The following is a 13073-nucleotide window of genomic DNA, read 5'->3' on the forward strand; positions in this document are numbered from 1 at the left end:
GCAGAAGTACAAGTCGCCCAACAGAGTCACAAGCCATTTGTGGTACATTAGGCAATGCAGGAAAAACAATCCGAAACACTGAACTCCAAGCACACTGAATCAATTGGGCTGTGTTTTTTTATAATAATAAAAAAATCAATAACACCTACTTCTCAGTAAATGTGTTTAGGACTGAAGCGTTGGTGTACAAAACCTCTAACAGCAGCAAGAGATTTAAAACAAACAAAGCAATAACCACCTAATACTAAGCACAATGGACAATGATTTCCAAAACAGAGGTTTGTTATTTTGTATGTTTTCCAGTATTGTGAGGGGCTAGGAATGCTTGAGGGAGCTCTCTGGCTAGGTCTATTTATCAGTTTCCATCATGGATGGCCTTAGAACAAAAGCATTATTATTTTAATGGAATATGCATTTTCATTTTCATTCTATTTTTAAATGCTTTGACTGTTTTCTAGTGCTAGTATGTGCTTGGTTTTTTAAACACAGCTGTTCTAAGTATGGAACCTCAATAAGAAAGAAAGGACAACACAGAACCTTTACTGTGGAGGCTTAGCCTAGGTCTAAGGATCTAGGAGGTGTAGGATCTACTAAAATATTATGAGTTTCTCTTTCACTGTCAACAGTCACTAAGGGCTGCAACTGTGTGTGACTTCTTGACCCAACAAGGTTTATGGTAGTTGACTGTGCTTAAGATTTCTCCTTCCTTCTACCATAACTAGCAGCCAACAGATTCTATCACAGAATCAAAGAATTGTAGAGTCAGTCCAACCCCCAACAATCTCAACTAAATCATACGTAACAGATGGCCATTCAACCTTTGCTTAAAAACCTCCAGAGAAGGAGAATCCACCACCTTCCATGGGAATCCATGCCACTGTCAAACAGCTCTGGGTTTTATAAGACTTGGCAACTTCTCTGTCACATTGTCAATCTTTGCCCCTGAGGACAGCATCCCTTCCAGGACATCCTGTCTCTGTCCCTATCAGTAGAATAATTGCTATAATCTTGGTCCAATACCCACTAGAACAGGCATAGGCAAACTCCGGCCCTCCAGATGTTTGGGACTACAGTTCCCATCATCCCTAGCTAACTGGACCAGTGGTCAGGGATGGTGGGAATTGTAGTCCCAAACATCTGGAGGGCCGGAGTTTGCCTATGCCTGCACTAGAATGCTGAAAACGAAGTTTAAAACTAGGTACCCTTTCCATAAAAGACGACACTGAATACTTGAGGCAAGTTTTCAGTGCCGCAAAATTTAAGTCTTCCCCGTTTAATTCTTCCATGACAAAAGAAAGCATATACCCTTGTCTCTGCCTCAGGGCACACTCTATTAGCACTCAGAGCTTAGAACTAGAAATCCAGATTCTCTTGCCTTTAAAATGGTCAGGGATTTTGTAGCTCAGATAGCCCAGTTTATATGAAACGTAAGGTGTAAGGCTGCTAGCATCAAGTCTCACCTTCTATGATTCCCTCAACCACTTAGATCTCAAACATTTTTGTAGGTGAATTGAATACAAAACACCATGCAATGCAGAGCTAAGTAGCATTTGGGCAACAGCTTTCATAGATGCATACCCATTTCTCCTTTGCAGTTTGATAGAAAGCTATTTGAGAAACTGGTAATCTAGATAATTCCAGTTCTGGAAGGGTTGTTGTAATGTACTCTCACACACTTAAATGGAAACAAACGAACAAACCAGTTTCTTGATAAATTCTGCTTTGGGGAGGCTTGATAGAGTATAGATTTTAGGGCACAACAGCATTTTGGCCATATTATGCATGTACTACCACCTGGAAAGAAAAGAATTATTTTTACTTATATCCAGTGCTGGGAGGTTTCAGAAAGCAGATATTCTACTCCATCTGAAGTCAGTCTTTGGATTCCGAGGGCTCCCTCTCTCGCCTTTTTTGCACCTAAACTGGAATGTTAAGATGCTTTTGTCTCTACGGAAATTATAAAACCCTGGCAGTACTTTCAAAGAACAAAACTGGCATTGGCTTGGCTCAGGTTCCAGAAATGGAGTGCGAGACCAATAGTAATGACAACATACTAAGAATTAAAAGTGCTTACAAGAACCATTTTGTTCAGGAATGCACCATAGCAATAGAAGATAGGTTCAAGATGTTCCCAAGTAGCCTAAATCATATACAGATGTACATACATTACATATAGTCAAAATGAATTAAGGCGAAAAACTAACACAAGAAAAGATATGGTAAAAAAACCACCAAGCATGCAGTAGTATTTCACATACCTTGCAGTGGCACCTGTTGCTTTCCACGATAAGAAATCCGGAAGATCAAAGAAGTACCCTGCTTTTTCCCAGCACGACTCTCGCAAATTCTAGCAATTTTTTTTAAGGGACAAATATAAAAATGAACTTTAGTCTATTGTAACTTCATAACAAATGTAAATTATAAACAAATATCCAAGACAAGAATAAGACCTCACCCATCCCTACACAAAGTAATCAGCATGTGCTTGAGACACACATATACTGAAAGAATTTGGGCAGCTCATATCTGGCCCTTGTTCATGTCTTCTTTTCCAACATGTAGTGCTAACAAGAATCAACAATTGCCTTCCCCAATGATGTTTTCACAAATCCTATTTGCAACCACCACAGGATAAATATAAAGCCTGTACAGTACTACTGTTTGCCTTTATTCCTTGTATACGTGTGTGTGTGTGTGTGTGTGTGTGTGTGTGTGTGTGTATCATTCCCATGCACTCTGTGATAACCACCACAGGAATGGCACTCAGAACAGCCATACTTGCCCAAAGATATGGACTTAAGAGGTGCCTAGGGGCTTTCAAGTTGCCTTTACTCATCCTGATATCACAGGAGAAAACTTGGTTTGGTTGAGGTTTCATTTGGGAGCTTTTATGCAGAAGGAAAAGTCCCAGCGGACAACCAACCACGGCATTATCATCAACTGAACTGAAACACCTAGTCCTCTACTGGATAAGGAGGATGGCCGAGGGAAGATAAGAGAATAAGACAATCAAGAATATAAAAAGGATTGGAAAACTTCTGTAGAGTATTTTAAAAATCAGTATAAACAGGTGAGCCGATTGGCAGGATTTGAATAAATTCAGCAGCGTAAGAGGAAGTAAGAGAAAATTATTAAGAACAGCAGAACTTGGCAACTTAGAATACGTGGAAGAGAAGGAAAAGGAAGGACACTGGAGAAGGAGAGGACGGGAAGTCCTTAGGTGTCTTGTGTTGTGTCCCTGTTTGGTTGTGGTTTCATTTTCCATTTTTCCTTTTAACTTTTACTTATTCTTTTGGAACTGTATGTAAAAAGCGCAAACAAAAATTATTATTTTAAAAAAGAGGATGGCTGAGGGTCCCAGTCCCCCACTTTTTTCGAAAGCAGTAGTGTTTTCACTATGAAAGTGCAATGCCACAGTTCTTTGAATTTAGCTGTACACACAGTAATACTTGACCTTTGATATTTCCACCCTATGTATTTTTATTGTCTCTAAAATGTAAGCTTTTACTCTTAAAAAAGCCATTCTGTTTTATTTTGCAAAAATCATCATGCATTCCTGTTGCTGTTGCTGTTGCTGGCAATGCTGCTGGTGCTTTTGCTGAGCCTGGGAGCTGTATGGATGCTGCAACGTGTCTGTGTGAGGAGCCAGGAGAGAGGCCAAGTGTTGAGAGCCCTTTACCCACCAGAGGGGGTGCAGGAAAGGGCCCCCAACACTTGTAACAGAAGCCATAATGTAGTAGTAGTATGAAATATTGAATTCATATCAATAAGCAACAAAACAATAAAAACATCTTTAAAACAATTCCAATACAGGTGCATTCCCATATGTAACTATAAGTCTTTCAGGAGTAGAAATGGCAGTAAGGGAAGTCTACTTGGACAGAGATGAGATACAATGGAGGTAAGAGCTTTTGAACATTTTTGGGCAGCTTATCCTAGTTTCCTCTAACGAAGGCCAAGTAGACTAGAGCAGCCATATCGCTCAAGGCTGTGCCCAATGACAGCAAGTGGGGCAGGACTGAGGAGCAATTCTCTTGTGATTTAGGGTCAAAAGGAACAGACTTTTGGTGAATATTAATCATGTAACCCTAAACAAACCCAGCTATTCAGTAGAGAGAAAAATAAGAAGTCACGGGATATTAATTTCACTACTGTGCATCTCCAAAAGCCACAAAAATATGACCCTTAAAGAGCATCTAAATGATTCATTGTTGTCATGAAAGTGATTTGTCATCACTGACTAGCGCAGACAAAGTACATCAGGCTCTGCAATATGCTTCCACACTAGGACAATGGTCTCCATGCATTCAGTGCTAATTATAATTCACTCTTCCATTTGTGCTACACCCACACAGTTAACAAGTATACCAAAATCCCGTGGGAAGGCCTCTTTTTTTAAAAAAAAAAGTGTTTAATGCTCCAATTCATATCATGCCACTCACCCTTCAGAGCCACAGGCAAAGAAATTCTGTTTAGCTACCCTGCCTCCCACCCCCAGGATGCAACTCTTTGTCCTCGGTCACTTTGCCAGATTCCACCCACTTCACTGCTCTTGCTAAAGCAGTGGTCAACCCCAATGCCGTTAAACAGCTGGAAATACTACCACAGCAGAGCACCATAAATTACTCTCTGCTCGGCTGTTTAATAGACAATCCCTCTCCCCAGGAAACTCTGGGAATTGTAGCTCTGTGAGGGGAATAGGGGTCTCCTAACGAAGGCTGATCGCCGAAGAATTGATGCTTTTGAATTATGGTGCTGGAGGAGACTCTTGAGAGTCCCATGGACTGCAAGAAGATCAAACCTATCCATTCTTAAGAAAATCAGCCCTGAGTGCTCACTGGAAGGACAGATCATGAAGCTGAGGCTCCAGTACTTTGGCCACCTCATGAGAAGAGAAGACTCCCTGGAAAAGACCCTGATGTTGGGAAAGATGGAGGGCACAAGAAGAAGGGGACGACAGAGGATGAGATGGTTGGACAGTGTTGTCGAAGCTACAAACATGAGTCTGACCAAACTGCGGGAGGCAGTGGAAGACAGAAGTGCCTGGCGTGCTCTGGTCCAGGGGGTCACGAAGAGTCGGACATGACTAAACGACTAAACAACAACAACAACGATTCTCAGGTCCCTTAACAGACCACAATTGCTAGAAGCTATTGGGACATATCAAGTATTCTGAAAACTACCCATCAGGAACCTTTGCAGCCTCCATTTTAGGGGTAAGGTGTTATTGCTCATCTGGAGGCCACATGACTAATTTACAAGTTGGATCATGGGTCAAAAGGAAACCCACACATGGGTAAGCCTGGCTCTCAACACATGTGCATATGAATAGCAATGATGAATCGCAGTAGAACAGTTATCACTAAAACCAATGGGTGAACCAGTTTAATTCTGTCCCTTCACGTACACCTGCCATCCTGGTTGCAGCATGGTGCAGCCATATTGATTTGCACACTTTATATCCATGTTGGGACTAAGATCCTGGTTACCACTAGATGTCATACATAATATACAGAAGCCCTAAACAGGGAGGGGGAACCTGTGACTTCCCAGATGTTGTTGAACTACAACTCCATCAGCCCCAGCCAGCACAGCCACTGGTGAGGAGAAATGGGAGCTGTAGGCCAGCAACATCTGGGAGGCCACAAATTGCCCCATCTCTGATCTCAAGGCACTGGTGATGCAAGAGCAAGAGTCTGCCCACTGCAGAAACAGAACAGAAGAAAAGGCTGCACTCTTTCCGCAGGAGAGCATAGGAATTAAGAGAAGTTTTGTATCTGTATCCCTTTCTCTGTACAGTGGTACCTTGGGTTAAGAACTTAATTCGTTCTGGAGGTCTGTTCTTAACCTGAAACTGTTCTTAACCTGAGGTACCACTTTAGCTAATGGGGCCTCCCGCTGACGCTGCACTGCCGCCATGCAATTTCTGTTCTCATCCTGAAGCAAAGTTCTTAACCCAAGGTACTATTTCTGGGTTAGTGGAGTCTGTAACCTGAAGCGTCTGTAACCTGAAGCATCTGTAACCCGAGGTACCACTGTATTAATGGCTTCTTGGAAAAGCACTTGGCAGGAAATCTACCAGCTCAGGAAATCTCTTGGCAGTTTCTGGGTGTACTTCCATAGACAAGATCTCTTCCTCACCATGCTATGGAAACGAGCTTGGAAGCACACCTGCAGCCAAAGAGACCTTAGGGAAGTTTTCAACTGATTGCAATGAGATGTGTAAAAGACCTGAGGTTCCACATCCATAACAAGTCAGTTCAAGTCCACGACCATTTCCAGTCTCCGACTGTTTCCTCGACAGCATGGGGGGGGCTTCATGGACTATATGATACAGGAGTTATTTTAGAACTGCCATTGTTCGTTCGGACCTTGGCCTGACAGCATTTTCAACTTTTAATCTAGCCAGCACATGGAGGCATGAATGAGAAATCCATTTACCAGATGTCAGGCATATTTGAGGGTCATCACCAAGGGTGGATGGAAAAGGTGCAGTTGTTCTCAAATGTTTGGATTCAGTGCTCTCTCTTTTTAGTGATTTGTGTACTCAAGATACTATTGTCTGGAAATATTCTTCTGGACATTTTCTTAACTGTTTTTGTCTTGCTTTAAAGACATGTGAGACACCAATTGATTACTTAAAGCTCTTTTTGAACTGAACAGATGATCAGTATTTTCTTCGATTTCTGGCCTTTCCCTTTCCCTATGTTTCTTACTTTCTTGATTCAGCTTTCTGCAGTTAGGGAAGATTTAATGTACTTAGGCCATGCCTGCAACATGCTTATCTTTTCTTTTATAACCTCCAAGAAAAAGAGTAATAACTAAAACAATCGCCAGGTTCCTATCTCTCCTAAACATTTTATACCAAAGGTATCTTCTAGGCATCTAAAATATTTTTCTAGCCCCTCTAATCTTAAAGGAAGTAGGCCTTGTTTATTTCAATGAATCTGATATTTTCTGTGTTTGCTTAAAACAGTGGTGAACTGGCTGCTTTGGCAAATATAAGAATGTCACAGGCAAGGAACTGATCTTGCTTTTCCCTTTCTTCCCCTTCCACATCAGTGAAAACTCATTCCACTGGAAGCCAAGAGGGGGGAAGTTGTAGAGACATCAGCACCCATCTACAATACCTGGCAATTGTTTCATGTTGAGACTATTTCCGATGCCTCAGAGGATGGGGACAAGGAGAACCACTCGTTCCTCCCTCCTCCTTCTCTCAACTATCCAAAGAATGTTTTTGATAGAAGGAATTTCTAGCATCTATGTTTTACTAGTCATTGTGGGTCAAAGGTGACAAGAGGGAATAAAAGGAGCATGAAAAAAAACTGCTTGTAAATGAAGAAGTGAACATCATAAATATGCCAGACTCCTTCAAACAAGGAAGGGAGAGAAAGAGAACTGGAGTGATTACAAAGTAGTTGCCATTTGGTTATTAATTGCCAAGATATTATGCTCTGGCCTTCTGCCCTGTAAAATAAAGCATGTGCAAGGGAATATCCCATTCCTCTCCTCTAATAAATGAAGTGTGAATGAAGCATGCTAGATCAATGGGGGAACTAATCTAATTCCCAAAACACACGCCACAACTCAAGAACACCTCTCCACAAAGTAACTCCTGCCCACAATGCATCTCTGGTGTTGAAGCACAACAGGTAGAGCATGAGACTCAATCTCAGGGTCGTGAGTTTGAGCCCCACGTTGGGCAAAAGATTCCTGCATTGCAGGGGGTTGGACTAGATGGTCCTCAGGGTCCCTTCCAATACTATGATTCTATCTTTTGGATATAACTGCTGGACACCATGATCGTTACAGAAGGAAAGCAGAACAGATGCCTTTTGGCACAATATGGCTCTCCAACTGGGATATAAAAACACAGTAATGAGTAACGAGCAGTGATTAATTTTTTAAAAACACAGCAAGCTTTTCATAGATGATATGGCAGGCAGGAAAAGGGTACTGAAGGCACATCATATGGGACAGCATCCAACATTATCTTCGTGGCACAGAAGTCTCTGGAGTGCCGTTTCATGGTGGAAGGAGATAACCATCAGAACCATTCATAAAGCAATTCCTTCCCATGAGAGCATTATCCCAGAGTCTGAAGAAGTGGGTGGTGGGTGAGTGAAAGAACTACATAAAGGAAAGGGCTGCAACTCAGCAGCAGAGCACCTGTTGTGCATGCAGGAGGTAGCAGCTTCAATTCCTGGCATCCCCAGGTAGGGCTGGATAAGGCGCCAATTTGAAACCTTGGAGAGTCACTGCCAGTCATCGTAGACAATACTAAGATGAATAGCCCAATAGCCTGACTCAGCATGGCACCTTCCTTTCTACAAGTCAAGACCTATGATGTTTTACTTGCTTTCTTCTTTGGAGTAGGAGGAGAATCTGTAGGGGAGAATCTATGAAAGGAGTTGAGCTGTGATTGACCCAGTGGTGTGCAAGGTGCCGATTCCCCAGTGGACTTCATGACCAAGTAGTGATTTGAACCCAGGCCTCCCCAGTCATGGTCCAACATTCTAAGCCACAGAAGGTTATAGGAAAATGTGGCCAGGTCCAAGTGCATTTTACACACATATTCTGCAAGTATAAGCTAAAACATGGCACTGTATCAAGAATCCTAAGAATCACAAGGGCCATTTCAAATACCTGACACAGCAAACAATTCTAACTAGGCTACAGCATATAAACTATAAATTGCACACATACCAAAAACAGATTGTAGCTTCACAACACATAACACACACACACACAAAAGAATAGTATGTATCGGTCTACATAGTTAAGACTTTTCTGCTACACAGAAGTCATAATCAGATGCATAGAAAGTCACCACATTTGAAGCATTTCCCAGTCTGTTTGAAAAGTTGTTGTATGTCTCCATTCCATATATCACTGCTATCTCTGTCCTTTACCATTTACCCATATATTAGTCAAATGTTACACACATTAAACTCATACCAGACTGAAATTATATTTTGAATATGAAATTTGGTATCAAGTACGCCATCCAAAATCCATTACTTGCTTTGCTAAATGAAAGACTGGCATGTTTGGGTTTTTTGTTTTACTTCTCTGTTGCACCAGGAGTCTAAACGCTTCGTTTAAAGGACAGATCTGGTTACAAGCCAGATTTAATTGCTCACAAATGGGGAGCAGCCATTGTTTCTTTATCCAAGAATTCTAGGTGTATAACTTGATATCTTTGTAGCACCTATAAGGGACCTGTGCAGTCTGCAATCTCCATCTTAGAACTGAGCCTACAAGCTGACCACACAGATACAAACATCAGCCTAATTTTTGATATATATTTTTTCATCCTAGCCTTCCTCACTCCTATAGTATCTTGTCTGATTAAAGCATTCTAGAGAACTCAAATGGTTGTCACACTTTTGTGACATTCTGATTGGTCCCAATAAAGGTATTGCTGATTGATAAAAACAGCCCCGTCCAAACAAAACCCGATTGCAAAATCATTCACACTGGTGAGTTCAGCTGGGTTTCTCTCTTGGTTTATTTCCATATTTGTCTGGAGACAGGCAATGCGAAGGGCAGGAAGAATGAAGAAAGATGCTGCGTCATGCAAAAGTGTGCAAATAAAATTAAAGGAAAGTATTAGAGGAGATGTCTAATCTGGAACGGTAGAAAGCATGTGTGCAGATTTGGAAAACCAGAGAATAATCCTTAGGGTGATCCACTATAATATAAAATTCATCATAAAAACAAAAGGCATCATATGATGCACCCATCCTGTTCCCTAGAGTGAAAGGAGTCATCTTAATCCTCTCCATATCTGAGTCATAGATGGAAGAAGTGGAAAACTACGGTTAGGTCATCATATCACATTCTCCTTGATCTGGTTCCTCACTGCCAAGAAATGTGAGCTGTGAGAGCTAAGATGTATTTGAAACATAACTTGTTATCACTCAACTGCTCAAGAGATGGAGGTTCAAAGATTTTCCACTTACTGAACTGGCCTGGTGCATGCATAAGCTGTCCCCAACTACAGACCACACCCTAGAAATGAGATTTTTTAAAACCACAGCTTCTCTGCCTATATGAGTTATAGGTCACACTCAGGTTTTATAAAAGACAGATTTTGGGGGATGGGGAGTGGGGTGCAGTCTATGTTCAGACCAAAATGGTACATTATTTCTCTTGAATACGGGAGGGAGGCATTTCTCAATGTTGTTATCTATCCCTAACTCATTCCAACCAAGGAACTCATAGGCATTTTATTCTACAGCCAGAATGGCCCATTTCACGGCATGGCACACTGAATACAATACTGCCAACTTTTCGTAACAAGCATGCTATTACGACCGAGTCATGTGCCTGGACACAAAACAATTACAGAATTATGGTGCTGGAGGAGACTCTTGAGAGTCCCATGGACTGCAAGAAGATCCATTCTTAAATCAGCCCTGAGTGCTCACTGGAAGGACAGATCCTGAAGCTGAGACTCCAATACTTTGGCCACCTCATGAGAAGAGAAGACTCCCTGGAAAAGACTGTTGGGAAAGATGGAGGGCACAAGGAGAAGGGGACGACAGAGGATGAGATGGTTGGACAGTGTTGTCGAAGCTACCAGCATGAGTTTGACCAAACTGCGGGTCATGAAGAGTTGGACACGACTAAACGACTAAACAACAAGAACAACAAAATGCACTTAGAATACACACTTATTTTTCTCACGATTAAGTGGTTGGAATAAACTTTTGGCATGAGGCGGGGGGCAGGCATGGGATCCCTCAGGCTCCAGAGCTATAGAGCTGGTGTCAAAGGGTGCCACTGCATCACAACACAACATCACTAATGGAAACCAATGGAAACCCTACAATTTGAAGGCTTCTCCCTGTAGATTTTGAAGCACAGAAGCTCTTCTTAAAACTACCTTGTCCTAGGCCAAGAACTGACTCAGCAGACAATGCCAACACTCCCTTTCCCCCTGCGACGGTGCTGTACAGCAACCACAAGAAACCTGATACAACCCTAGATGGCTTTCTAGTAACAAAGGATGAGGTAAGCAGATTTTCCTCAGCAACTCAGGGTGGAAAGATGCTGAGCAAGCCCTGGCAGAGTGTTTGTGCTGCCAACAGCAGGCACTGAGGTGAGGTGGACACTTCAACTCAAGTGCCGGATATGAGTCTTCAATTTTAATACAGGACAGCTGCAAAGAAAACCACTGCAGAGTGGAAAAGGGCAGTCATATAAATCTACCCTCAATCATAAGAAGTAACTGGGATGGTGAAAGGAAACAAGCATGCTTTAAGGTGGCTAAACAAAATATTGCAAATATCTAGACATACAGGTGTCTATTGGACCTCTGTTGAGATGCTTCTCACTGGACAGAAAGAAGCTATCAAAACTTGCTGTGCAGCTTGAAGAGTAGTAACTGGTTTGTGACCCCAGTTTCCATGGACTAGATTCCACTTCAACGGATAAATAAACTGTGTGCCTCACTTGGCAGATGCATTTTTAAAGTGTTATTAGGCATATACACAGGTGTGGGGGCTGGGAGGGCCTGTAAACGATAGAGGAAAAAGACCAGAAAATGAAAAGGGGGCGGCAATAGTTTTGTCACATTTCAAATGTCACAAGACAAAAAGGAAGCACTCACAGAAGCAAATGGGAATACCATTTAATGCTTTGCAGTGGGAAGAGGGGATTAGACACTGGAGAGTAAAAGAAAAAGAAACAAAAATCCACAAGGGAAGGCTGAAAAAAAGAGAGAAGCACTCTACTTGCTCAGTTCTTAAGAGAAATGTTTTTAATTCTTAAAGGAAATGTTTTCAATAGTGAGCTGGGTGACATTTTATCCCCTTGAAAACTGGAGGCTTAGAGAGGAAATCACAGCCAGACACCATGCAGACACTGTGTAAACTTCTTTGCACAGGCCTGCCAAACACATCTTGCTCTTAATATATGGTTCATCCAAAAGTGCTCTCCTCTCACAAAGAAGGAAGAGAAATGGACTTCAGAAGATTTATTTTGTATGCTCTCTGAAAGGTGACCTGAGTAGGTCATTTCCCAAGAAAGTCACAATTCTCTCTCTGATTCCCATTTGCTCAAAAAGTACTTTACAAACCCTTTACTTCAAGTCGGCTTAAGTGTTTATTTGATGTGCTTGTTTTGCTTCCTCTTACCTTCAGCATTGTCACTTTCAACATTGTGCTATGTGATACATTATTACAATGAGATGCTACATTCTGGTTGGTTGTTTTGAAACAAAGCTACAATTTAATTTTGTCACACAGAAATATGCTTATTAGTGTAACAAAAACATACTTTAATTTCCTCCACAGGAAGACACCAAGGCCTAATGGCATATATTGCTGGTACATTAGTTCTTGGAAAGAAAAAAAAGCAGAACAAGACTCTGCAACTGGATATTCAATAATTTTTCAATTCACATTTGCATTTGACATGATCAAAACCATATCAAGTAAGTCTGGAGCCACTGTTTTTTGGAGATAGACCAAATATTTTGTGGCAACCCATTGACATGGTTCAGCAGCAACCCCAAACCATGGTTTGGCATCGGATGCAAAACAAGGATCACAAACAGAAGATAAAATTAAATTCCCAGCTCATAAATGGATTTATTATGTATCCCTGGACAACACCACCCTGTCCCCATCGTTCTTTTATTTCCATTATTATAAATGACCAAACAAGTTGATCAGCTCAGCTCTAAAGCATCAAAACATAACATATCCTTTAATTCTAGAATTGTTACTGTAGAACAGGCATAGGCAAACTCGGCCTTCCACATGTTTTGGGACAACAACTCCCATTATCCTTAGCTAACAGGATCAGTGGTCAGGGATGATGGGAGTTGTAGTCCCAAAACATCTGGAGGGCCAAGTTTGCCTATGCCTTACATATGCGTATCATAGTTATTTAAAAGACAGGAAAAAAGAAACAAGTCTCTCCATTCATATAGATTTACTCAAAATAGTGGAGAAAATCTACCTTTCATGGAGACATCTTATACACAGAAAAATACAGTACTAGGGGAGAAGAAACTACACTAGCCCATCCATTTTTCTAGATATAGGTTGTTTTGCACTGAC

General features: G+C 41.5%; 2 protein-coding genes across 9 annotated transcripts in view; one reads left to right on the forward strand and one right to left on the reverse strand.

Annotated features, from left to right (window-relative positions):
• FGGY (FGGY carbohydrate kinase domain containing) overlaps nucleotides 1–13073 on the reverse strand; it is a 152902-nt gene that overhangs the window by 122059 nt on the left and 17770 nt on the right. For all 8 annotated transcript variants that reach the window (XM_053392265.1, XM_053392261.1, XM_053392262.1 and 5 more), the window contains one exon: nucleotides 2259–2347. In XM_053392265.1, coding sequence (XP_053248240.1) covers nucleotides 2259–2347 — 89 coding nt within the window. The remainder of the gene's footprint in view (nucleotides 1–2258; nucleotides 2348–13073) is intronic.
• The window catches only part of MYSM1 (Myb like, SWIRM and MPN domains 1), a 286494-nt gene that overhangs the window by 60493 nt on the left and 212928 nt on the right, over nucleotides 1–13073 (forward strand). The window lies entirely within an intron of this gene.

This window comes from Podarcis raffonei, chromosome 6 (assembly GCF_027172205.1).
Source record: "Podarcis raffonei isolate rPodRaf1 chromosome 6, rPodRaf1.pri, whole genome shotgun sequence".
In the NCBI taxonomy this organism is placed as follows: Eukaryota; Metazoa; Chordata; class Lepidosauria; order Squamata; family Lacertidae; genus Podarcis; species Podarcis raffonei.